The 27624-nt window shown below is 36.5% G+C and overlaps 1 protein-coding gene and 2 pseudogenes across 5 annotated transcripts; 2 read left to right on the top strand and 1 right to left on the bottom strand.

Moving 5' to 3' along the window:
* On the bottom strand, nucleotides 1–7148 carry LOC125216408 (uncharacterized). Of its 4 annotated transcripts, none has more exons than XR_016137280.1 (16): nucleotides 6939–7148; nucleotides 6499–6705; nucleotides 6351–6398; nucleotides 6185–6245; nucleotides 6045–6077; nucleotides 5126–5250; nucleotides 4891–5025; nucleotides 4473–4549; nucleotides 4121–4377; nucleotides 3516–3572; nucleotides 3251–3419; nucleotides 2018–2075; nucleotides 1837–1922; nucleotides 1673–1729; nucleotides 1045–1243; nucleotides 1–331 (listed from the first exon to the last, which is right to left on the bottom strand). XR_016137280.1 is itself a non-coding variant. In XM_089069044.1 (16 exons), exons 2-15 carry the CDS (start codon nucleotides 6659–6661, stop codon nucleotides 1166–1168), a joined length of 1404 nt encoding a protein of 467 aa, XP_088925170.1. In that variant the 5' UTR covers nucleotides 6662–6705; nucleotides 6939–7148; the 3' UTR covers nucleotides 1–331; nucleotides 1126–1165. The 4 variants fall into 4 exon arrangements, 3 of the variants coding, with proteins under 3 accessions (XP_088925170.1, XP_047974065.1, XP_047974066.1); XM_089069044.1 differs by having other exon boundaries at nucleotides 1126–1243; XM_048118108.2 differs by lacking the exon at nucleotides 1–331 and having other exon boundaries at nucleotides 926–1243.
* A 125-nt stretch (nucleotides 7149–7273) lies between these two features.
* On the top strand, nucleotides 7274–11284 carry LOC125211986 (plant UBX domain-containing protein 8-like; annotated as a pseudogene). Its single transcript, XR_016136451.1, has 6 exons — nucleotides 7274–7494; nucleotides 9886–9947; nucleotides 10078–10615; nucleotides 10706–10756; nucleotides 10828–10940; nucleotides 11066–11284. The product of XR_016136451.1 is annotated as a plant UBX domain-containing protein 8-like (transcript).
* Nucleotides 11285–15505: 4221 nt separating this feature from the next.
* LOC125213407 (scarecrow-like protein 28 pseudogene) lies at nucleotides 15506–18751 on the top strand (annotated as a pseudogene).
* Nucleotides 18752–27624: the final 8873 nt, after the last annotated feature.

The following is a 27624-nucleotide window of genomic DNA, read 5'->3' as shown; positions in this document are numbered from 1 at the left end:
TCAAAATCAAAATTCAAATGATAAACCCTAATAAAAAAAAATAGGTTCAACTTACATAATTAAATCATCACAACCTCTCACCATAAATGACATTGGATCACTGTTGTTCAAGAACATTTATCAACAAATAAACCAAAATCCAAAATTTTTTAAAAATCCGCAAATCGAAGAACTAGGGTTAGGAAAAAATAGAATCGGATCGGAGCTCCAGCAACGGCTATGGATGGACCTCGGCCGTGGAGAACCTCCATTACCACCTCATACTACCACCACCACCCAAATTCGATGCCTTAACCACGAGAGAAGACATGGAGTCACCACCACACCAAATCTGATATCAAATCGGTATAATAAAGTAAGAGAAATGAGGAAAATAGTAGTTAAAGTAGTGTTAGTAGGTAGTGAGACCTATATTATTAAATTGATATGACTTTCCAAAAATGGAATTCACATATTTTTGTGGGACGAACGAAAATAGAAAGTGCACATATTTTTTGGAACGGAGTATTGAAAATAGGTTTTATTTTCTAAATAGTGGATTCAGAAAATGTAGTATGAGTGATTCATTCCGCTCAACGGAAGTCAAATGGTTTTTTTTTTTAAATTGGAAAAACACTCTTAGAAAAATATGGCTATAAAAGGAAATCATACATGTTCAAAAAAATGTGAGCATGTTGGCTTGATTTGGCTAGCTAAAACTTAAAAGTCAATAGTTTAGTTTAGGAACAAAGCGGAAAATAAAATGCTAATAATTCTTTATTATAAAAAATACAGAAAAATATTTAGTCAGAAAAATATTTAGTTGATGCTAGTTAACATTTTACAATTTTAATGTGAAAGAAATCCGTAGCAAGTAGTAGCAGTATATTATGCTTAGTACCAAAAGACAAATTTTTATGTTAACAGAGTAAAAAAAAATAAAGAATATAACAAAAAATCACGTTAAGAATAAGATGCAATATAGAACACAAAAAATACTGTTAGTATTTTAGGATAAATAATATGAGCAACATCGCGTGCAGAACTATGATACAAGTAACCCACCTAACAGATTTAGCACTAGCAAACTTCCCGCAGTTGCACAAGTGAACATCTTCAAACCATCACAACATTTTAACCAATTACCTCGTTGTAAAAGTCCTTTTTACTAAAGCCGACAGCCATGTTAAACCTTGTTGCATAACTTTCTGATCTTCCTGTCATGGTTTAACATAGCACTCACACTCTCAACTACCAGAATGATCTGCAAAATGCAGAAACAAATAAATATAGGAGGGAGATGTGAATGTAGAAAATCTAATGATTTCATCTTAAATGGTTCTATGGAAATGGAACTTGTGAAAATTCCGTATTGTAAAATCCTAAGTAGATTTATACCAATGTAATCTTTCATTTATATTCATTAAGCCACTCTAATACATCACCAAAAGTGAAAAAGGTGAGACCAATTTGCAAGAATTGGCTAACTGGAGAAACTTAATCCACCAGTCATGTGATTCAAATATGGTTGTTTTTAAAAAGTGTATTACTCGTAAAATTGCTGCGGTAATCACTGAAAATTTTCCGAATGGATCAAGAGGAAAAAGAATATACAGATACATTTCTTCTCGTGTTCAAAAAATGATGTATGTTCATTAATCATTACCAAGAAACAATATTGATAAGTAATTACCTGGAAACAAGCATATCCGATTGCAGTCGCAAAGTAAAAGTTTGCATTCCCAGTCCCCTGCATTGTATAACAAGTTAATAACAAGCAGAGACACTTAATTTGCAAGTACATGATATTATGCCCAATTCCCAGGAAAAGGTTATGCAATATCCATCTGCACGTACCCTCCAAATCCATAGGTTGTGCATTACAGGGCTGAGAAGAGAGATCCCAACATATCCACAAAAGAGGAAGAACGTAAACTGCATCTCTGTGCCCAAATGATTTTTAGATGTCAGTTCATGGTAAGGAAGCTCACAATCAAACTTCACATGAAAGTGCATCCAGAGAAAGAGGGCAACTAACCTTCTAACTCATTAACAAATAGCACCAGTAAACTCAAATATAAAGCCGAGTCCCCAACCTAGATAAAGCAGAAGTAAAACAAGATATTAATATTAGTCAATAATTGTGACTCAAACGATAAATGAGGATTCCTAAGTATCAGTCGAACACATCAACAGAGAAACCAAAACAATGCTAGGTTTAAATTTAACCATCACTTAAGTCTTTAAATCCTTGTCCAACCAACTATTTCTCCTTGTTCATCCTTATTCAACTGACTGCAACTAATCTAAGATTAATTTTGCACCTCAATACCTAGTTTTCAGTCAGTAGCACAACTGAACTAAACTGCAGCAACGAGCAGTTGCACCAATTGAGATTGGGATTTACTAGTACCTGCTCCTTTAGATATTCTTTAAAACTAGAATTCAACTCAATGTATCATTAGCTGGTTCCAATCAACAAAATCTGTCATAAACTGATGGAGCATTCTAAACATGTAAACAGCAGAATTGCAAGAACGTTTGAATGCATGGCTTCAAGTACGGGAATTTCAGTCCTATCTGAATATCATTCTCTTATTCATACAATTTCTGGCACTATAAGTTTTTCCAAGAGTGAGGATCCTGCATCCTAGATAGTTCGCTTTTCTCCATGCTGTGTAGCAAGATTCATAAGAACATTTAACTCCTAACTCAATTAATGGACTGTATGAATATCTTATATGTCTAACTATATACATAAAAAAGAGTAGTCATCAATTATCGGGCATAATTCTTGTTTGGGCATGGAGAAAACTGGGAGTGGTTATTGGTTTTATTTTCCTTCAATAGTAACAAAAAGTAACAGATGCTGGTTCCATTTTCTTTTTGAAAACTCAGAAGTAAACACTAAATAAATAGTTGTTCAAACATCAAAGCATAATTTATACAAGCAAAAAAGATACTCCATCCCCAAAGAATATGCACTTTGGGTTCGGCACGGGTTTTAATGTAAAATTGGTAAAGTAAGAGAGAGGTAGAGAGAAAAAGTAATTAAAGTATTGTTAGTGGAGAATGAGTCCCACCACATTAGAGAGAAAAGAGTAACCAAAATTAGAAAGTGCATATTCTTATGGGATGGACTAAAGAGGAAAGAGTGCATAATCTTGTGGGACGGAGGGAGTAATAAACAGAGAATTGGTCATAAAATAATGTCCGCACTAAAAATAGAAACATTTAGATTCTATGAATTAGATAAAATGGGAAAGCTCACCGATGGATAAGATTTTAGCATTGAAGAGACTGCCAAGTAAAGAAAAGCCAAAAAACATGGCCTGTGATTTAGCCGTATAGCTAACGGCAATATCATGAATAGGATGTTCACATGAAAAACTATCAGGAAAAAATTCCTGAAAAAATCAAACACTTCCGCAAAGAAGTACCTGCAGTAAAGATGCAAATGTGTTATGGAAGTTTGGAAAAAAACAAACTGCTACGCAATGCACATTTGACAAACAAAACACTCACTCAGAACTCACCATAAGACACCAATATTTGGAGACAAATCCTCAATGGCAAGAATAAATCCATATGTCCTGCAAAATGGCACCGGCAGTAATCAATGAGTTCGAGAAAATAGATAGGCCAACATATCAAATCTTAGGTCTTCAGTGGACAATGATGAGAGAAAAAAAAAAAAGCAAATATATAACAAAGTATAATCAACAAAATCCAATAGGTAAAGCACATTCAATTAAATATTGCAAAGATCAAAGAAATTATTTCAACCACAGCTAAGCAAAGGGGGTAGGGAAGGGGTCAAATTCTGCCAATACTTCCAATACAGTTAGGTAAGAGTCCAAGTAAAAGTAACAAGTTGAGAAATCATAATATGTCATTCGCTATACTATCAGGAAACACATGGACCACAACAGAGATCCTGAATAGATATTCAGGTAGATGTTACATAAAGATGTGGGCTTCTTGGGGATGACCAGTTATCAGTTGATGCTTGTGTTGAGAACATTTGACGCGCATGCATGGCATAAAGCATAGCTACTATTTCATGTTGATACTCCTAAATAATGCTAAACCAAAACAAAAATTTTAACCATAATAATATGTATTTACATGCAATGTTTACCTCTTAAACATCTCCCCAAGACCACCATACTCTTTCATAGAGATGGCACACATAATTAACACATAGGAAGTCCATACAAATGCCCAGAAGAAGAAGATGACAACTCTCCACCAAGAGAAATTTGTTTTAGAGAATTTATCATTCAGTGACTTGAGTTCAGCATGATCGGCTGATCTCTTTTCTCCACCTTTTAGATTACTCTGCGCAAAAAGTTTTCTTGGGGGTGCATCAAGACCATAACCCAACAAAAAAACCACCTAAATGGGAGCAAAATCAGTGAACGTTCTTTAGCATTTGTCTGTGCTAAAAAATTACCGCTAGCTAAATAATAAATTTCTGCCCCAACACATACCGGAATCACTAGAACTATGGGATACAGAGACAAATGTGATGATACAACCCACCCAAAAGCTGCCAATGGTACTAATCCTGCATATATCAAAAGCAAACATATAATATAATCCACATTACGTCAAAACTTAATAATGGTGTTTATTTTTAAATTTTGGTTTATCGTACAACAATAGTAAATGTGAAGTGTACTGAATGAGGTCAACCAACGTAACACATACAAATTGAAATTTGGGACACAATCAAAGAGTTGTATAGTATTACTACTAAAGTGGAGTACTAATTAAGCCTTTCATGACAATATACATAAGACAGCCTCGAAAGCTTTACAGAAATCGCAAAATAAATGTGTAGCAGTTTAAAATTATTAATATCCTAGATCATGAATGCAGAAAGAAGACAGGTTGCTCACTTCATACCTGCAGATGCTCCATAAAGTGACATGACAACAAACATATTTTCTATAGCTGAAGTATTGAAACCAATGCAAGAGACGATTGTGAAAGGGTTCCACAAATACACAAGGGCAGCAACATCACCAGATGGCACAGCCTCTATAAACAAAATTTAAAAAATAAAGTAATTTTTATTAGTTTCTGGATGTGCTATTGAAAAAACTTAAATGATCAATACAATGGCAGCGTGTTCAGTTACCATCGCCTTTGAACAGCTTATCAAGGCCCAATGCTTTCCAATTGTGAAGATGTGATCTTACAAGACTGGTCCCAGTTGCACGAATAAGGATTGCGCTGATAAAATCTGCAACCACAGAAACCAGACTGTATCCAAAAGTGTGTTGATTTTTTACTGAGCTTAATGATATTCGCACAAAAAAATCCAAATACAGGATGTGAAATTGGCACAGTTTCGGTTGCGAAGAAAGAAGATGAAGACGTGCAGTACATGCTGCATGAATTCTACATCTGGTAGCCCAACCCCATCCACACAAGAAAAGGCAAACTAATTTGACATAGTTGTGTGGGTAATAATAGTTTTACATTACAATTGTCAGAGAGCCACTTCCGAGTGAAGGATCATGTGGCATTTTAAGTGATGAACCAGAAAGATGAAGGGTGGAGCATTGTAGCATGGTGTGACATAATTGTGTTGGCATGGAGAAATAACATACTCCCTCTGTACCACAAGAGTATGCAGTCTTTCCTTTTTAATCCGTCCTACAAGAGCATGCACTTTTAAATTTTGGAACACTTTTCTCTCTATTGAGTGGGACCATTCTCCATCAACAATACTTTAATTACTTTTTTTTACTTTTTATCTCTTTCTTACTTTACTAATTGTGCATCAACACCTATGCCCAACCAAAAGTGCATACTCTTGTGGGACGGAGGGAGTATCTATTCTATCACCAGTAAATAAAAGCTCCACTTGATTCCTCTGAAACTGCTCAGAAAGATGCAATGCATCAGAATCACCAATGATCCTAACTAGCATTCTAAGTATTTCTGATAGAATTAGAAAGTACAGGTTACAGCCATGTGTGACAAAACATGACTGCTTTACAGAGTGGACCATAAGCCAGAGAGAGAGAGAGAAATTGATAGGAAGCCAATACCTGCATAACAGTTCACTAGATAGCCCTCCAATTCTGCATCACGCAATTGAATAATCACTAAAATGACTCAACATTGATGATCAAGTCAAGCATGAAGTTATTCAAAGTCTGTTCAATACAAAAATTAAGGGGGTGATTACTTTTTAACAGTAAGAGGCCCAAGAATCGAGAGCAACAAAGGCGACCCATGGTACATTGAACCTGTTTATCACACCCATAAGAGTAGTCTTACCACAATAAAAATCCAAAACAAAACAAAATATAAGTTCATATACAAATGCAAGCACAAGATGAACTATCACAAACCAGAATAAGGAGACATTGACAATTGCTTTAGCCAGTAGCCTTCCGCCACTACAAGAAAAAAATAAATTTGAATCGAACTTATTACAGATATAGTAACATCACATACATGTAGGCAGCTAATACAGAGAGATAGTGAGAGAGGAAATACGGCGGCGGAGGCTGGTGAGCGGAGTGGAGACTTCGGGGCGTGAAGAGAGGTTGAGATTTTTGGAAAAATAAGTTAAAATTAGTCTGAATAATACAGAAGCAATCGCCCATTTCCAAAACCCTAATTTGTTTCTCCAACTTCCAGTTGTGCTTCTGTCCTCCATCGATTTATTCTTGGAAAAAGCTTCTACTTTCCTCAGATCAGGGCCTGCAACAGTGATTTCTGCTAATGTCGATAATTGTCGAATTGATTGAGAACCAGAGATATATAATTTTATATGTATGCAAAACTGGTGAACATAAATTTTGTGCCCAAAAAAGTGGAGCAAATCCTAAACTTCCAATTTTAGTCTTCTTAACAATTCAACCATGCCAGATTACATATTGCTAGATCGATCGAAGCTCACTATCTGTTTCCATATTGAAGAAATATAATTTTACCAAGCGGATGTTGTTCGACTGAAACGGAGAGAGGCGGCGGCCTCGCAGTCGCTGGTCTCCGTCGAAATGGAGAGGTGCGGCGTGAAATGGATGGGAGGGAGAGGGAGAGGGAGAGTGAAGTGGGATGGTCCGATTGGGAAGGAGAGTGAAGTGGGATGGTCCGATTGCAGAGGTGGCTGAGGCGGGCTCTCGCACCAAATCAATTCCAACAATTTGAATTTAATTTAATTTTTTCAGAGTGAAACAGAAGCGTACAGATGGACCTACAAGAAAATTTAATTCCCATATTACCCCTCGTTCTGTGCAAAAGGTCAGCTCAGTCTCCACAATTACACAATTGCTGAATATCTGCAGCATATTTCTACTAAAATTTGCCAAATAAATTAACTTATCACTCACAAAATTAATTCACTTCTCAGTTCTCACGCAAACTCCGATTCCATTCTCCTCGAATTTACAAGAAGTGATCGGGTAAATGGCTACTGATCAAGGAGCTATTGAAACGTTCATGAGCATTACCGGAGCCGATGAAACCACCGCTATGCAGAAGCTTGAGGTGGTTTTTAGCATAAATTAGTGCCATAATTTATTTTCTATTCTTCTGTTGATTCGATAATATTGTTTATGCTCTTCATTTTCTTTCTGAAAATGTTATGTGTGATCGCAATATGTGGCGTTGTTGGATTGCAAGCTACGGGAACATATATGTATGTGTGTAAATATATTGGTAGCATATTAGGGGCTTCTTGGTATGATGGAATGGAATGAGGAGGGAATGGAATGGAGATGGGAATGGAATGAAGATGGGAATATTCATGTGCTTGGTGAATGTAAGGTTTATAAATGGAATGGAATTGTTATTCCTTGATTGATTTCATTCCTATGTTGTACAAAATAATATATGAATGGAATGGAATGAAATATGAATAAAATTAAAATGTTGATTCTATAAAAAAAATATTTATTCAAAAATATTTTTGTCAATATTTTGGATCATATAAATTTGTACGACACACGTAATTGAGTGTGTGCATATGTGGTGTATGTATGTGTTGAAGTGTGTGTGTGTATGTGGTGGTGTGTGTGCGTGCGTGCGTATTTGTTGCTGTGTGTGTGTTGTTGTGTGTGTTGTGTGCTGTGTGTGTTGCTGCGTGTGTGTGTGTTGTGCGTGTTGTGTGTATGAGTTGCTCTGTGTGTGTGTGTGGTGTTGTGTGTTCTGTGTGTTTTGCTGTGTTGCTGTGTATGTGTTGTGTGTGAGTTGTTGTGTGAGTTGTTGTGTGTGTGTGTGTGTTTTGCTATGTGTTGCTGTGTGTGTGTTGCTGTGTGTGTGTGTACTTGTTGTTGTGTGTTGTTGGGAGGGAGGGGGGTGAAATAGAGTGGAATGGAATGGCCATTCCTTAGCTAAATGGAAGGAATGACTATTCCCATGTGGAATGGAATGGTGATTCCAAGTGGAATGGTCATTCTTATGGAAATAAAATACCAAGTAAAGGAATGGAATGGAGGTAGGAATGCCATTCCATTCCACCATACCAAGTAGCTCCTTAGGGTTTTCTTTTGTTCAGATTTTGTTTTGTGAAATTTAGTAAATGAGTTATAGGGAAACTCACGTGCTAAAATTTTGTTTCTGTGTCGGTGGGGGAGCAGTTTCGTATTGAGATTGGATTTTACTGACTAAAGATGTATTTTGTTCGAATTAATCAAACCTTTTGTACTCGCAAAGCCACGTTTTGGTGGTGGTGATGGTTTATGTGGGACGAAAAACATTGAATAAGGTTTGGCAGTGATGAGACTTTTATTTTGTTTTAAACTAATCATTATGAGATGATTTTGTGGAATAATTTAGACTCTTACACAAGGATTTGTAACTTGCTAGTTACTTATATGAAAACCAGCATTCTTCTTTTATGCTAAAGCATGGTGTGTTTGGTATGCATCATGCAGTGAAATAAACAAAGTTCTGAAATAAGTTCTTGATAGGAAATTAGCAAATAGTACCTCATTCGTTAAGTTTTTTTTGCTTGAACTAGTTTGTCTCATCACATAAATACTCTAGTAGTTTTAGACACCAAAACCTAGGAGTCAACAAGGCAATGAATTTAAGTTTATGGCATCTACTATGGAAAAATAATGGAGCAGTTGAAAAATCAGTGCAGATGATGCAGTTTATTTTTAAAGTTTGTTCCTATTCAGGAAGAAAATTCTGACGATGATGAAACCTAGAATACATGGATTAAGGACATGCGCATGTTGATAACGAGAAGATCCATCTCCTGACTCCCCCTTCTGCTCATGCGCGCCACAGACTGATAATATCTTGAAGCAACCATGTTTCTTAAACAATAGCTATTTCCTAATATATCATTTTAGTTTAGTCAAATGTCTGAGGGCTAAATGTCTAATTGCTTGGTTGATCAATGTCTCATCCTAGCTACTTCACCATCTCTGTTATTATATTTGGTGAAGCTTGATTCAGTTCTATAAAAGGCTCAGATGCTGGGGTTTGCCCCCTCCCCCATCAAACCCACCACATTAGCTAATGTGTATGTGATGGCCGATCAATATCCTCCTGGCCTCAAACTAGGAGATTAGTATTTTTCATTAGCTACTATCATGGGGAAGTTCAAATTATTGATCAAAAATCTATGTCTGATAGAAGGTATTCCCTCTACAGCCGAGCCATCAACCTACTATCTACTTCTTGGTAGAAAATAAGTTTTTTTTACATTTTTAATCTCCAATGATAAGTCGCCTCATCTTTCAAATCATTCTTTCAGAGTTTAAGTGAGTTATTTCATTTTTCCATAAAGGTTTAAATTATTTGTTCAAGGAAATTTTGTTTTTATATTTGGTTGTTTCTCACTTACAATATTGTTGGATGCCAATTATCTGACTGTTTGTTATTTCTAAGTCATTTTTGTTTCACTCTTCTATCTTGGTAGAGCAGGAGCATCTGGGCAACCTCAATGAAGCTGTCAATGCCCATTTTGCAGAAGGGGACAGAAACTTGTTAGTGGCTCCACCTTGGTTCGTTGTATCTCTTGTATTCTTTCGTTCTGTTTGGTTGAAGATACTTAAAAGCTAAAAGTTAGTATGGGTCATTATGGTCAAGGTAATTGCTTACTTTGTCTGCATACAGAACTCAACAGACATCTTTTACGTCTTCTCGAACTGAAGGCATGCATATTGATGCTCCTATGTCATTTGAGTCCAATAGACCTCGACCTTCCTTATTACCATTTGGGAGAGACTTAAATCCATTCTCACTCCTTGATCCCAACTTCAATAGAAATACTTATGACAGAGGTGATGCTTCAAATCGAACACCCTTTGTCTCACATCCAAGAGAGGTGAGGGAGATCCCAATCGAGGTGAAAGATGAGACTGGTGCTACTGGTCGTTCTGTTGGTGCTCCCACATTGAAGATGTAACTGGATCTACGCACGAACATATGCAGAAGTACGTGGAACAGTCATAATAGATGATGAAGATGATGACAAACCCTTTTCCAATTTTACCACCTACACATGCTACCACACATGGGATTGGATATAGCTCCAGGTTTTCTGAACCAAGTGCTCCAACAACTGTTTCCTCATTATGGAAATGATGTAGAGGAAGAAATGATACGTGCTTCCATTGAGGCTTCCAAGCAGGAAGCTGGATTGTCAAGTCAGGTAGGTACCTTATTATGAAATACTTTTAGTCAATGCTAGCCATCCATTCTGATACAGGATTCTAAAGACCCTGCTCCTGTGCTGACACAGTCCCACCCAGAAGATGCTGAGTTTGCAGATGTCGTTTCCTTACCATTGCTGGTTTTCTCTTCTTCTGTCTGCTATATTTTTCTAACCCTGTTGCTGCTCAGTTAATGGAAAATTGGTACTAGACTGCAGAGCGGGAAAAAGCTCTGAGGGAATGAGAGGGGAAGGCTTTACCCTCAAGAGAAGTTCAGATATCAGGGACGTCAGATAGGAGAGGGATATTATCTGCAAATGGGAGGTGAGCCTGTTCTGTGTCAATGTGGTTGACAAACTACAGTTTGCATGAGACCGACTACATGTTAAGATTTTGCTCATGATAAAAAATTTATTGCCTGGAGTCAGATAAGCTATTAGTATCTGCAGGCAATCTCAATTGGAGGTCAGAAGCACAACTTTGCCAGATGAAGCTGAGGATGTGGAAGATCTACCACTGGTCAGACCTAGGAGGAGATGTGTGTCTTCAGCCCGTATCGATACTGACGAACATAGTGAAGACGTTGACGATACACCACCTTCGAGTCCTCCACCAGAAAATAATGTTCTCGGCCCCACCAAATTAGAAGTGAATTCCCATCTGATGAGGTTACTTCTTTTTTAATAAAATTTATAACTCTTTAACTCATATCTTCATTTCATCTCCAATGGAATAGCATGTATATTAGGAATCCAGTACAAGGGGATTCATGTCTTATACCGGATTAAACTTTCAATTCATAAATACATAACCACGTTCTCTCAGTAAGTGGTGTAAATACTAAACTACACATAGCAACATAACACTGCTCTAATAAATTAAATTAGACAACATTGACAATTTGGTGGTATGAAGTGCTTATTTCCTGAAGGATGCATGTCTTCTTATTGTCCAGAAAAAAGAGAGACAATTAGCTGCAAAAGAGGCATCGATCCTTCCCGGGGAACCAACTCCGGATGATGAGAATGTCGTTACCCTCCTTGTGCGGATGCCTGATGGAAATAGGCGGGGGCGACGTTTTCTCAAGTCAGACAAGCTACAGGTAATACGTTAGTGGAAACGTATATCTGCTCTCCTAGGCTAAAATATATAAGTGTTAGATGCAGACACATTTCCACATCTTGATGTGTATATAAATAATATAACTACTCTTAAATATTTTAATTACCAAAAAGGAATTTTATCAGCATAAAATGAGGTTTAAATCCACTATTTATTGGTTTATATTTAAATTTAGGTTTGGGAGGTAGCAAACCACGTATTTAAATTGAAGTGGTCATTTTGGATTCGTGTAATCCATAATATTTGTTTACTCTTCTCTTGGTGTGCCTTACTTAAGGTCATGCATGGTGGGAATAAAATGGTTAAAACCACTACACATACCCATTCATGTGTATACGCTTCATTTTATTCAATGTTCTTTTCCCTTTCGGGAAAGTTTGTCGTATTCCTTTTCGGGTTGTATAAAAAAAATTAATTATTAATTTATAACATCAAAATAATAATATTAATATTGATTAATAATAATTGTATAAAGAGTGAGGAGAATGAGAGAAGATATTATAATACTATCACTTTTGATACTAGGTTTGTCAATGTCTAAAATATCATTTATGACACAAATGGAAAAATGAATTTGTTTAGAGGGTATTTCGGGGTGAAAATTGTATCAGGTACCAAATATGTGATTTATAGGTATCAAAAACGATATAAAATAAAGATCAGTTATCATTTATATGCGAAAGTAAAAGATCATGTACCATTTATGTAGTTCACTCTAGGATTTAACCACTCTATCACTAGATCGGCTCACACACACACACATGATTTCTACGTATGGGATGGGTATCAGTTTTGAGCCTTGTGGGCTCTTTCATTTCGTATCACCACTCATATCTTGGGCCACCTGTGGTTTTCTAAGTTGAGGCTGTCTCCCATCTCACTTGCTTGGAAATTTTGTTGTTGGAATAATGATCTTTTTTTAGGCACTCACTCTTTCTCTTTTTGTGCTTCCCATTTATGATTTCTTCTGAAATGCATGTTATCTAATGGAGTACTAAGATTTGCATTTGACATTTTAATTTTATTTCAATTCATTGGAAGGCTATAATTGTGGGCATCGATTTTTGACTTAATTAATCAATCATCCGATGTCTTGACTTTTTTTTAAATATTTATAACTTATGGGATGAATTTCAATATTCAAAAAATATGTCATAATATATGAAATAGAGTGAACTACAAATATGGTCCCTGGAGTATGGGTTTATCTCGCTCATAGTCTCTGGACTTTAAAAATATCACCAGACATCCCTGGACTAAGGGTTTATCTCGAAAATGGTCTTTTTTCACTATTTTCGGTTGAAAATACCCTTTTGCGGGGTTTTATGGGGTTTTGGTAATTTGATCTTTTTATACTTTTAACATTTTAAATCTAATATTATTTCAGTTATGTTAAATCTGATATTATTTCAAATTTATCATTCTTCTTCCTTTTTATCATCATTCACTTTGTTTCTTTATTTCAATATTAGATTTAATTTTACAAAATTAAATTTTAAATTTTAATTTTTAAATATCAATAAATTTTTTAAATTATAAAAATTATTACTCCGTAAATAACAAAAATTAATAGTCATAATCAATATTTAATAGTGTCTAATATTTAATCAATAAGGTATGATAACGCCTTAGTTTTAATCAATATTTAATAGCTTTAATCATAAACAGATCATATAACACAATTTATTCTGAAATAAATATGCATCTAATGTAAAACTAATATAATTTTTGTTTATTAATTTGAAAACAATCAAAATTTACTAGAAAATTTCAACAAAAATACTCCTATATAAAAATTTTAGTCAACTTCATAATATTCAATCACAAACAATTATAATAACCGTACGAAGGCTAAATAGAATAGCTCTTATTTTTGAGATAAACCCTTAGTCCAGGGATGTCTGACGATATTTTTAAAGTCTAGGAAGTTAATTCTTTTTATTATAATTATAAGCGGAAGAAGTGAAAGGTTTTGAAAGAAATTAACTTCTATTTTTCTACTAGAAATATATGTTATTTCATAGCTTATAATCATCACATTTCTTTCTTTTTCTCATAACATTCTTTGTTGAATATTTTGTAGAGATTTGATCTGATTTTAGATACTCTCTCAACTCTCTATCAATAATAGTTTAATATGAAATTTGTTTTTTATGTCATGATTTTTATTATATAATAATAATGTTTGTTTACATTCTCAATTTTTCATATTTAATTTTGTTACTTTAATACTATCTAAATCATTCAGTTATTTTTATTATTATTATTTATTTTGCATGCCTATTTTTAAAATTTGTTGTTATTAAGTGTGTTGTATATAACACAATAGTCATAAGTTTATCTGAATTGGTCTAATATTAATTTAAAATCTATTTATTTACATTATACAACTAATTCTAATATGAGTATTATTTTTTATTATTATGTTATGTTTATTTGAGCATTAAATTAATGTTATAACTATTATAATTGGAATCTTTAGTTATAGGCGGTGTAAGTTGATTCATTTTTTCTTCGTAGACCTTAATTAAATGATGTTTCAAATGTCCCTATTTATGTATTGTGAACCAGAGCTCTTCAAATTTTTAAAATTTGTTATTTTATTTATAATTTTTATATATTGATATAGTACTAAAACTAACTATTTTATACAACAATGAACTCAATATACTTATTAATTTATTAATATTAGAGCATAAAAATCTAAGTTGCACCAAACTTTATAGTTAGACTAATTATGCTAATATTAAACGAATATAAACACATTGACTCATTATAAAAAATCCCAAAAAAAAGTAAATGAAAACTAATAAAAACTAATGTAGGGACGTTGGGCCATGTGTCGGAGGATAAAGTAACAAAACTGAATAACCCAATTAGTAAGGTGAGACAAGAAAAAACAGTTAATAATAACATATTTAACCGTGGGAGTGCCAAATCAATCAAGAATTACATAAATAAAAAAGAGAACAAGAGTATAAAAAGGACGAAATCTAGGAGAAGATCCTCTGCTATGTCTCAACCACAGCAGAGGCTGCTGTGCACCAAATACGGCAGCGTTTCATTGCCAATTCATCTTCAATTTCATTTTTATTGTATAGGTTGGTCACTGTTCGCTGTCTTTTTTCATTTAGTTTTCTATTTTTTTTGTTTCTTTACTTATTTATTCCCTCAATAAGGTTATTATGTCATGGGAATAAAATTAGGTGTCGCGCCCAAAAATTAATTAAAATTCGAACTTTACTGTACCTTTATTTACTTGTAAAATAATTGGGAAAGTTCAAACTTTATAAATGAATACCTTTAAATGTCTACATTTATATAAATACAATTCAGAATAAAATATCTAATCCTAAATAATCAATTTAAAATTTTGAGTGATTATAATTTAAAAGATAGTGTTATACTAATAAGCTGCAAAATTAGAAGGAAAAAAACATGCGGTGATGAGCATAATATTCTTTATCCAATTGATCATTTATAGGAAGAATAGTTGCACCAATTTATTATTGTAGTCGATTATTGATGTCTGTGCAATAAAATGAAACAATGGGGAAAAAGGTGATAAGAAAAATAAGAAAAGAAATAAAAGAAGTTGCAACTAAATTTTTATAAGAACTTTATAACTTACTTGAAGAATATTTGAGAAGCAGATTTTAAACAATAAAAGTAGTAGTATATGATAATAATGGGAAAAGATGATTTATTCAATAAAAAAAGAAGAATTGGCAATGAAACGCTGCCGTATTTGGTGCACAGGTCAGATCCTCCCCCCGAAATCTGAACGGTCAAGTTCCCAAAAAGCGAGTGAGAGAGGGCGCACGTGTGACACCACCTGACTTCCCCCCAAAAACATTTTCAACGGTCATATTTCACCGACATCTTAACGGTCACATTTCTCACCCATTTCCCACCGTGGATCCAAGGTAAACGCAGCTGAGTTGAATAGTTGAGTATATAAAAGCTCAGTTGCGATTGGCTTTATGGCTTTTTGGGTAGTGGGTGGGGTCTTGATAAACCATTGATTTCTGCCAAGACATGATGACCCTTTTGTTTCTTTTCTTTCATGCTTGATTCAATTTATTTATGACTTCCTGAAAATTGCGGGGTTTCGTTTGAGGGGGGGCGGGTTGAATTGAAATTGGCATGGGCGGTTTGAAGGCCGTGTTTGGAAGCATTGATCATCATTCGTTCTCTGTGTTTCTCAGCTGCAAAATTGATTGGAGATGCGAATGCTGCGTTACTGCTTTCTTGCTTGGTCTCATGGAAAATCGCGTTTCATGCGAATGAGTTTTCAGCTTTGAATGTCGAGGAATCCGATTCTTATTTTTCTTTTCTTTTCCTAGATAGGATTGAATGTTGAATTCTTTGATTCTTTGATTTGGTTGTTTTTCTATTTGTTTATCAAAAATTCTTTCGATTCTTTGCTGCACATATCATTTAATCATCTTTCAGCATTCATATAGGACATATAAGGCATTTATAAACACACACACTGACACGATTTGTTTAGACATCGGATTCCCATTTTTTCCTTCTTTCTTGGTTTTTTTTAAATTTCCTTGAAACTCACACACACTCACTATAGCACACATTGTTCTGTTTCTCTTGATTTCTCCTCATATAATACAATTCTCTTGGCATATAAAATAGTGAATGTAAATTTTTCTCATAGTTTGGGAAGTATAGGATCATAGAGAAACATAGAGAGGAAATTTCTGATAAAAAGGGTGAGTGTATTAGGAGTTTAGACAAGGGAGAAAGGAAAAAAGCAAAGGAACTGGAGGTTTTAGGGTGTGAAGAATGTTGGCTGGTTGTTCTTCTACATTGTTGTCACCAAGGCATAGATTGAGGAGTGAAGCATCTGCACAGTTTCAAGCTTGCCATATCCCTGCCATGAGCACACAGAGGTTGGATTTGCCATGTAGCTTCGGGCGGAAAGAAGCGTCACGGCCACAGCCAGTTAGGCAGGTTGGGATTTCAGTTGATAAGGGTATTGAGTCCAAGAGTTCTCTGAGGCAGAACATCAAGCTCCCTCCTGTTGCAGCAGAGAGAGGGGGTGAGTTTTGGGGGAGGAGTAAGAAGAGATATGCAGCTACAGATGAAGGGAGTACTTACATGGGCAGAGTGAAGAAGAGGAAAAGTGGCAATGGGGAATCTGTGGAAGAATCAGGTCAGTTTATGAGCAGTGATGATTACTGGTTACATGTTGCTACACCTCAGGTGCCTTTCTCTCTCTCATGCTCAGGTGAGGAGAGAGACGAGAGGGGGTGCTTCGACCCGCCTCCTCTCCCGCCTTTGTCGAACATCCCTTGGTTTGATTCTGTTGTGACTGAGGTTACTGATTCAGGGATGTCTAAGGATGTGCATCCTCACAGGGAGGTCTCAGCCTCGGGTTCTTCGAGCACTTCATCGGGTAGTCACAGCCTGGCTCTTGGGTTGGGCAGTAGTAACCCCACGCTCGAGCGTGAGGCCGCTGGCAATGGCTCGTCTTCTCGCAATCCGAGCGAGGTTGTGGCGGGGCACAATGGGAGTAGCCAAAGGGAGCATGAGTGTGTCGAGTTGATCAACTTAGTTGTGGCTTGTGTTGAGCAAATAGGCTCCAAGAACATTGCTGCAGTCAGCCATTGCCTTGCTAGGCTCGGCGAGCTTGCCTCCCCGCGAGGATCCCCTCTACACCGCCTCATCGCCTACTTCACCGAGGCCTTGGCCCTGCGCGTTGCAAGGCTATGGCCTCAAGTGTTCCACATCACGCCTCCTCGTGAGCTTGAGCACGTAGATGATGATGCGTTGAGGGTCTTAAATCAAGTGAGCCCGATCACCAAATTCGTGCATTTTACTTGCAATGAGATCCTGCTGAGGGCGTTGGAAGGGAAGGACAGGGTTCACATCATTGATTTTGACATCAAGCAAGGGCTACAGTGGCCTAGTTTGTTCCAGAGCTTGGCTTCTAGAGCAAGCCCTCCGAGCCACGTGAGGATCACAGGCATTGGTGAGTCGAAGCAGGAGCTGATGGAGACAGGGGATAGGCTAGCCGGTTTTGCTGAGGCGTTTAATCTCCCCTTTCAGTTCCATCCAGTGGTTGATAGGCTAGAGGATGTGAGGCTTTGGATGCTTCATGTGAAGGAGAAGGAGACAGTGGTGGCGAACTGCGTGTTTCAGCTGCATAAGATGCTATACGAAGGCAGCGCGTTGAGAGAGTTTTTGGGGTTGATCAGAAGCAGCAATGCTCAAGTGGTTGTAATGGCAGAGCAGGAAGCAGCACACAATGAGGCAACTTTGGATGCGAGGCTTTTCAATTCACTCAAGTACTACTCGGCCGTGTTTGACTCCATTGATTCGAGCCTCCCCTTGGAGAGTCCGGCAAGGATGAAGATGGAAGAGATGTTCGGGCGGGAGATAAGGAACATCATAGGTTGTGAGGGGCGACAACGGTTTGAGAGGCACGAGAAGTTTGACAAGTGGCAGCAGCTGATGGAGCAAGGAGGGTTTCGTTGCGTTGGAGTTAGTGAAAGAGAGCTGCTTCAAGGGCAGATGATGTTGAAGATGTACTCTTCTAACCACAATTATAGGGTGGAAGTGCAGCAAGGGTCGTCCTCGTCCTTGTCTCTGACCCTGAGCTGGTCGGATCAGCCTCTTTACGCTGTGTCAGCGTGGGCTCCGGTTAATGGTGGTGGAGGCTCGTCGTCGTTGTTGCCTCGTTGATGGTGGTCGTTGCCATCAGTCATTATTTTGAACAGAAATAGATACGATCTATTCTTTGTAGGTAGAGAAGTGGTATTGATCATTCTTTCATTTGTTGCAGATATCATTTGTTTTGAGGTAGCCAAGAGATATACTATAATTTCATAAATAGGTTTGTAGTTGTCTTTTGGTTTATATTCTTTGATTCTTTTCTGTGTCTGTTGAGTTTAGTGATCGATGTATTTTCTTTCAAGATTATTGAAGCTGTCATAATGTATTATTAGCATGAGTTATTTGATTAATGAACAAGTTCTATGTTGGTTTCTTCATTTGAATACTTGATTGTTTTACCTTGTAGATTAATTACTTGCCTCTCGATATCCTTATTTATTGTGCAGTTTATATTTATTGTTAGTATAAATTTCTGATTTTACCTCTTAGGATATTATCAGGCGAATATTTCAGTAATTATAGGTACTAAAGCCTATCAATAATGAAGAAACATGGAGTGATGCTAATAGATAAAATATGAAAGTCTATAAGCCTATAAGCAAATAGCATGACATTAGTCATAGATTGCACCTTCCAAAATTACAGAATCCGTGTTCAAATGCGAAGTCAAGAATTTAATAACTGTGGACTTTTAGGTCGGTGTTGTCAAAAGTAATTATAGTATTTGCAGTAGGATTTACATGAGAGAGATAAATGAATTAGAAGAACGGTGATGAAAATTAGGGATAGATAAGTGATTGTTTAGTAAAGTAATATATCAGTGTCGAAAGAATTGACAAGAACGGTGATGAAAATTAGGGATAGATAAGTGATTGTTTAGTAAAGTAATATATCAGTGTCGAAAGAATTGACAATATCGAGAAAAATAAAAGTGAGGCTTCTATATTTTCTTTAGAATAAAGAATATAGCAGCTTTTAAAGAATTAAATAAAAAAGATTAGGACAAATTAACATAATTATAATTGTGGGCGTTCAAACGAGACACCAAAATATAAGTATCATTTCTCGCATTATATTCATTTGAGTCACATAATATGATATATCATGTCAAAATATGATGTAACAAAACTTCCATTATAAAATAACAAAGTCTTTTTTTTTTCATACATGTGTAGATAATGCATCAAAGATCAATTTGTGTCTTTTATCTAGTCAAATTGATAATTGGTGCGTTCTCATCGACACCTTCGTCGTCAACTATTTTATCATACTTATGTGTTGCATTGGATGCTGTAATAAGATAAGCTATTTATTATCTATGGAGTGAACTGGACATTGGACTATGGGTTTATCTCGCTCATAAGTCTTTGGACTTTAAAAATATCGCAAGACATCCTTGGACTATGGGTTTATCTCAAATTTGGTCATTTTGCTATTTTTTTATACGAAAATATTCTTTTGAGCATTTGGGCAATTTGGTCTTTTTACACTTTTAATATTTTAAATCTGATATTATTTCAGTGATGTACTATATCTAATATTATTTCAATTTTATCGTTCTTCTTCCCTTTTCTCATCTTTTACTTTGTTTCTTTATTTCAATATTAGATTTAATTTTATAAAATTAAATTTTAAATTTAGATTTTTAAATATCAATAAATTTGTTTAGTTAAAACTATTAATTCATGGACACTATAAATATTGATTAAAACTATTAATTTTTGTTATTTAATATAATATTCAGCTGAATTGAAGAAGCACAGTAAAATAATATTAATCATTATGAAAAAATAAGAGCTATTCTATTTAGCCTTCGTTCGATTGTTATAATTGCTTGTAATTAAATATTATGAAGTTGACTAAAAATTTGATACTACTAAAAATTTTATATATTAGTATTTTTGTTGAAATTTTCTAGGTAGTTTTGATTGTTTTCAAATAAACAAACGAAAATTATATTAGTCTTACCTTAGATGCATATTTATTTCAGAACAAATCGTGTTATATGATCTATTTATGATTAAAACTATTAAATATTGATTAAAACTAAGTTGGCGTCGGCATACCTTATTGATTAAATATTGGACATTATCAAATATTGATTAAAACTATTAGTTTTTTTTATTTAATAACTAATAAAAATTTATTGATATTTAAAAATTAAAATTTAAAATTTAATTTTATAAAATTAAATGTAATATTGAAATAAAGAAACAAAGTGAAGGATGACAAAAGGGAAAAAATGATAATTATGAAATAATATCGGATTTAGTACATCATTGAAATAATATCATATTTAAAATCTTAAAAGTGTAAAAAGACCAAATTGCCCAAATGCTCAAAAGGGTATTTTTCATATTAAAAAATAGCAAAAGGACCAAATTTGAGATAAATCCTTAGTCCAAGGATGTCTAGCGATATTTTTAAAGTCAAGGGACTATGGACGAGAGATAAATCCATAATCTATGGACCATTTCGTAGTTCAGTCTTATCTATAAAAAAATAGAAACAATGCAAAAGAATGGTATGAGTTAGTGCAACCAATTACCAAATAATTTTGAATTTCACTAATCATATTATAGAGGACCAATACACTCCGTACACACTTAGGGCCTATTTGATAAGCATGCAATGCCTAGATATAGATTTGTTTCTATACATTTCAAAGTGTTTGGTATTAAAGAAAAGCTTAACTCAAAGCCTAGTAAAACAGAAAGGCATGTCTCGGCCCGGCCATAAATACCTTGTTAGAGCATCTCCAGTGCACGGATGTCCCATTCGAACATCCACTAGGACTTCCCAAAAACACCTTCTGCCACGCCACAATGGCGGACGTCCGTCCGCCCGTCGCCAGGATATCTGAGGACGTCCGGTGTCCTAACGGGACGTCCGTGTCCGACTTATTTTGTTCCAATGGCGGACGTCCCGGTCGCCCGTAGCAGAAGTTCGACCGGACGTCCGCCATTGGAGATGCTCTTATGCTCATTTATGTAACCCACAAAATTGGTGGGTTATGTAACTATACTCTCGGGATTTCCGATGCTACCCTCCCTCTCCCACAGATTGATCCCCTCCTCCCACGATTCTCCCTCTTCTAGTCGATTAAGTTCTTACCACCGGCAAGATTACCCCATTCCTCTGTCACGACGATGTCCAGATACTCCTGTGACGGCGTTAACCACGACGGTAATGTTAACGATTTCGGTGGCCCTTCAATTTCTGGATTATATTTCATTCCGCAGCCTCCGTCGGAGCACAACCATCGACGCATCGCTGGCCACGCAGATTCATGGCATGAGTTTCTATCGTGGTTGACCAATTTTTCCATCTGATTTTTTCCGTTCAAATGGTTCAACCGATTCTTCTCTTTGATTCTCCAAGGCAGTGATGATGATTTGATTAATTTGAGCATATTTGATTTTTTAAAAAAAATTGCTTGAACTAGTTGAAGATATAACATCTGCCGTGTTTTTTTTTATTCTGGATTCTCAATTTTTGGGAGGTAGCTTTGTTCTTCGACGAAGGTGGGTATTATTTTATATTTTTATTCTTTGATGTGTTGGTAATTATTTACGTGAAGACTTGCCCCACTAATAAGTAATAGAGTGAACTTCAAAAATGGTCCCTGGACTATGGGTTTATCTCGCCCATAGTCCCTGGACTTTAAAAATATCGCCATTAGTCCTTAGACTAAGGGTTTATTTCGAAATTGGTTTTTTTGGCTTTTTTGGTACGAAAATGTCCTTTTGGGGGGTTTTGAGGGTTTTGGGCAATTTGGTCTTTTTACAGTTTTAACATTTTAAATCTGATATTATTTCAGTTATATACTAAATTTGATATTATTTCAAAATTATCATTCTTCTTCCATTTTGTCATCCTTCACTTTGTTTTTTTTATTTCAATATTATATTTAATTTTATAAATTTAAATTTTCAATTTTGATTTTTAAATATCAATAAAATTTTTAATTAAATTATTAATTCATGGACACTATAAATATTGATTAAAACTATTAAATTTTGTTATTTAATATAATATTCAACTGAATTGAAGAAGCACACACAAATAATATTAATCATGATGGAAAAATAAGAGCTATTCTATTTAGCCCCGTTCGGTTGTTATAATTGCTTGTGATTGAATATTATGAAGTTGACTAAAAATTTGATCCTACTAAAAATTTTATATAGGAGTATTTTTGTTGAAAATTACTAGTAAATTTTGATTGTTTTCAAATTAATAAACAAAAATTATATTAGTCTTACATTAGATGCATATTTATTTCAGAATAAATCGTGTTATATGATATATTTATGATTAAAGCTATTAAATATTGATTAAAACTAAGTCGTTCTCATATTGATTAAATATTATACACTTTCAAATATTGATTATGACTATTAATTTTTTTTATTTAATAATTTTTGTAATTAAAAAAATTTATTGATATTTAAAAATTAAAATTTAAAATTTTGTGAAATTAAATCTAATATTGAAATAAAGAAACAAAGTGAAGGATGACAAAAGGGAAGAAGAATGATAATTTTGAAATAATATCAAATTTAGTACATAACTGAAATAATATCATATTTAAAATGTTAAAAGTGTAAAAAGACCAAGTTGCCCAAACCCCCCAAAACCCCTCAAAGGGGCATTTTCGTACCAAAAAAAAGCCAAAAGGACCAATTTCGAGATAAACCCTTAGTCCAGGGACTACTGGCGATATTTTTAAAGTCCAGGGACTATGAGCGAGATAAACCCATAAACCCATAGTATGAAAAAGTAGAGGGTATTAATGTCAATTCCCTCTCATTAAAATCATCTTAAAATTTTAAATTTACGTAACTCTCCCGATTTAAATTAAAGATAATTTTATCAGGATTCCAACGAGAACTCAATTGCATATGTTCCAACGTCGTTCGGATGATGAAATTTGATATTTTTTATTTTAGTTTTCGTAAATGTTGATAACCAGATTTTTATCAACAAATACATCAAAAAATCTCAATAAAATTATTTAAAAATCTCAATAAAACCATGTAAAAATCTCAATAAATATGTGTTGATATTTTCTTATACTAAGTTGACATTCTTATGTCATATTTTTTATATTTGTAATACACTATGTTGATATACAAAAACATTCACGAAAATTATCATATGATAACATAATGACGATATTACCCTTTTGTTGATATTTTGTCTACTATTTATTGAGATTCGTAAGATTTAATTTCATTCACTCATTTTAAAATCTAAGAGTGACGATTTGGTCTTGATTTTAGATTAAAGTGCTATTAACATTAGAATATGACCAAAAAAGTAAATATATAAGCATTTCAAAATAAGGATATATATGTCATTTCATGTATTATCTAATAAAAAATCAAGATAATAAAAAATAAGAATATATACGAAGCTCACATTCGTTATCTTATTTTACATATCATCCCACCTTTGTTATTAAACGGGCCCTTAGAGTTATAATATCCTGCTTAAAAGAGTCGTTAGATGTAGAGATGTGTGGTGTTGATTTCATCAACTGGGTTGCATGCGAGAGTCTTTTTGTTGCATAGAAGGTTAATTTGGTTAGTTCATAAATCACACCTACTCATCTGAAATAGAAGGCGCTGGATTAAGCAATCACTCCGTACACGATCACCCATATTCATTTCAATTCCAATCTTTCAACTCTCTCTCAAATTCATCCAAAAACCTCTTCTCTCTGCAAAAACCCTAGCTTAAATCCGCCGATTCTGATAAGGTATGAGCTAACTCCGCCGTAAGAACACACGCACTCACACCCAGAAAACAGAGTAATGCGAGTAAATGTACGTAACTTGAGAATTTAAGGGGAATGAGCAGTATATTAATAAGAACTTAGAAATTAACAACGATACAAATGGAAGACGAAAGCTAAATCCCTTGGATCATAATCCTTAGGCCAATAACAATCACACAGCTAGCATGCTTAACAAAACGGTGGTCCCCTCTATTTATAGATCATCTTGCCGTCTGCTCCCCATCCTCTCTCCGTCCATAACGATCAACGCCGTCACCTTTCATCATAGCACACGCCTTACTCCTTCTCAGCACACGCCTCCCTCACTTTTCAGGCCCACACGTCCTTCTAGAATGCCAGCTCGGATGCTCCTTGTACCTATTATTCTCTTCACTTATTTTCCACGTACTCCTATAATCAAGATGCATGCGATCACACGTCCCCCTTTAGCAATGCATGCATCAATAATCCACCCTTTAAGGTTCCTTGTCCTCAAGGAACCAAGGGAAGCGAGCTTGATATCATCGGCAAATTCCCACGAGGCGTCCGCCGGAGAATGACCGACCCAATGGATGAGCCACTTTGTAGCTGCATGATTACGACGCTTAACCATTTTGCGCTCAAGTATTACCTGCGGAACGCTCTCCTGAATCTGAGATGCTGGCGGGAGGTCGGAGCTGGGACCTGCAGGTGGCGCCGCCTCCTTCAATAAAGACACGTGGAAGACGTTATGGATGGTGGCAGTATCCGGCAGCTGCAGTTTGTAGGCTACCTTTCCTATCCTCTCCAAAACTTGATATGGCCCGTAGAATTTAGGCTCAAACTTCTGATGGTTCCCCTTAATTGATTTCTGTCTATAAGCCCTTAATTTCAACCAGACCCATTCTCCCACCTCAAACTCCTTGTCCACCCTGTGTTTGTCCGCCTCTCTTTTCATTCGATCCGCTGCCTTGTGCAAGTTTCGTTTGAGTACAACGATCATTTCCTCCCTATCCCTCAGCGCAACATCAACCGCCTCCACCCGCGAATCTCCAGGTAGATATGGAACGTGGAGAGGCGGAGGAAACCCATACAACGCCTCAAATGGCGTCATCCGAATCGAGGAGTGATACGATGTGTTGTACCAGAATTCTGCCAGCCCAAGCCAATGTACCCACGAATGAGGCCTCTCTCCAATCATACAACGAAGGTAGCACTGCAAACACCTATTAACCACTTCCGACTGCCCGTCGGTCTCGGGATGATAGGCCGTTGAGTAGAGTAACTCAATGCCCAATAGTCCAAAGAAGTCCTTCCAAAAGGCGCCCACAAAAATAGACCCTCTGTCACTGATTATTCTGATCGGCATCCCATGAAGCTTAAAAACAGAGTTTAGAAAGACATCAGCGACTTGCTTGGCCGAAAAAGGATGAGCTAGAGCCATGAAGTGGGCGTATTTGCTCATACGATCCACAACCACCAATATTGCATTTTTCCCTTGCGAAGTAGGTAAGGCTTCGATGAAATCCATTGTCAAATCAGTGAACAATGCCGTTGGTATCGGCAATGGTTGGAGCAGTCCGGACGGAGGAGAGTTTCCCGACTTATATTTCTGACATACTACACATACCCTCACAAATTCTCGCACGTCCCTCAACATCTTCGGCCAATAGAGCAGCGAGGAAAGGCGTTTGTAAGTGGCTAACCCTCCAGAATGCCCTCCTATTGCTGACGCATGAAACAAAGAAAGTACTTGAGCCCTTAGCTCCAAGTCATTTCCCACTACTAACCTTCCCGACCTCCTCAGTTCATTCTTCCGCCACTCGAATTTAGGATGAGATGTGGGATCCTTCTTTTTGTCCTCGATGACCTGCATAACCTGAGCGTCCCTAGACCACGAGGCACGAACCTTTGCAACGAGCTCGAGGGGAATAACGTAAGATGTGAGCGCATACAACTCTGTTTCTGGTACCCGAGATAATGCATCAGCCGCAGAGTTTTCAGCTCCCCTTTTGTAACAGATCTCATAGTCAAACTGCATAAGTTTCGTCATCCATGCCTGCTGCGTGGGGGTGGTTAACCTCTGCTCCAAAAGATACTTAAGACTATGATGGTCAGTTAGAATCACGAACTTCCGACATTGGAGGTAATGGCACCATTTCTTCACCGCGAGCAATATGGCCAATAACTCCTTCTCATAAACCGAGAGAGCTTGATACCTTGGAGACAACACCTTGCTAATATACGCAATGGGGTGTTTCTCTTGCATAAGGACAGCCCCAATCCCTACTCCGGAGGCGTCAGTTTCAACTATAAAATCACGTGAAAAATCGGGTAATGCCAAAACAGGGGCTGTGGTTAGAGCCACCTTGAGCCTCTCAAAGGCTTCCTGAGCCGTTGGAGTCCACTTGAACTCACTGCCCTTGACAACATCGATCAACGGTCTAGCTATCACACTGTACCCCTGCACAAAACGTCTATAGTACCCTGTTAGACCGAGGAAACTACGCACATGTTTCACGGTACGAGGCTGAGGCCATGCCAAAACCGCTTCAATCTTTCCTTGATCAGTAGCCACCCCTGCCTTGGAGATCACATGGCCGAGGTACTCCACCTCACTACACCCGAACGAACACTTGGAGCGTTTAGCTAGAAGGTTGTGCTTCCTCATCAGTTCCAGCACAAGCCTTAGGTGCTGCACATGTTCCTCTCGGCTGTCACTATACACCAATATGTCATCAAAGAAGACCAAGACAAACTTCCTCAAAAATTCGCGAAACACCGAATTCATAAGATTTTGAAACGTGGCCGGGGCGTTTGTCAATCCGAATGGCATGACTAGAAACTCGTAATGACCTGCGTGAGATTTGAAGGCCGTCTTGTGAATGTCCTCTGGAGCCATACGGACCTGCCAGTAGCCGGATCGGAGGTCGATCTTGGAGAAACAAGCCGCTGATCCTAATTCTTCCAAGAGTTCCTCAATCACCGGAATCGGGTACTTATCCTTGATGGTGATAGCATTGAGGGCGCGGTAGTCCACACACATACGCCACGTTTCGTCCTTCTTCTTTACTAGGACAATGGGACTTGCGAACGGGCTTTGGCTAGGGCGGATCACTCCTGTCTGCAGCATCTCTGCTATCATAGCTTCAATTGCATCCTTTTGTTGACTCGCGTATCTGTAGGGCCTTATATTTACTGCCTCAGCTCCAGTTCTGAGGGTGATACGATGATCATGTTCCCGTTGAGGTGGCAGGCCTTGGGGCTCCTCAAAAACTTCCTTAAACTCCAGCAAGACATCGCTTAAAGCCGGCCAAAGATCCTCCTGACTTACACTGAAACAGGACATCTTTTCCCCTTCAACCGCAGTCATTATCTTACTGATCTTAACCTCCTCCTCCTCTAACATTTGCTCACTCCACACCTGCAAACACTGTAATTGATTTTCCGGAGTAGTCCCCTTTTCCCCTGTCAATCGCACCTCCACAC

This window comes from Salvia hispanica, chromosome 3 (genome assembly GCF_029641045.1).
Source record: "Salvia hispanica isolate PSC_SH4W2 chromosome 3, Shi_PSC_v1, whole genome shotgun sequence".
In the NCBI taxonomy this organism is placed as follows: domain Eukaryota; kingdom Viridiplantae; phylum Streptophyta; class Magnoliopsida; order Lamiales; family Lamiaceae; genus Salvia; species Salvia hispanica.
This window is presented reverse-complemented; position numbering and strand designations above follow the sequence as displayed.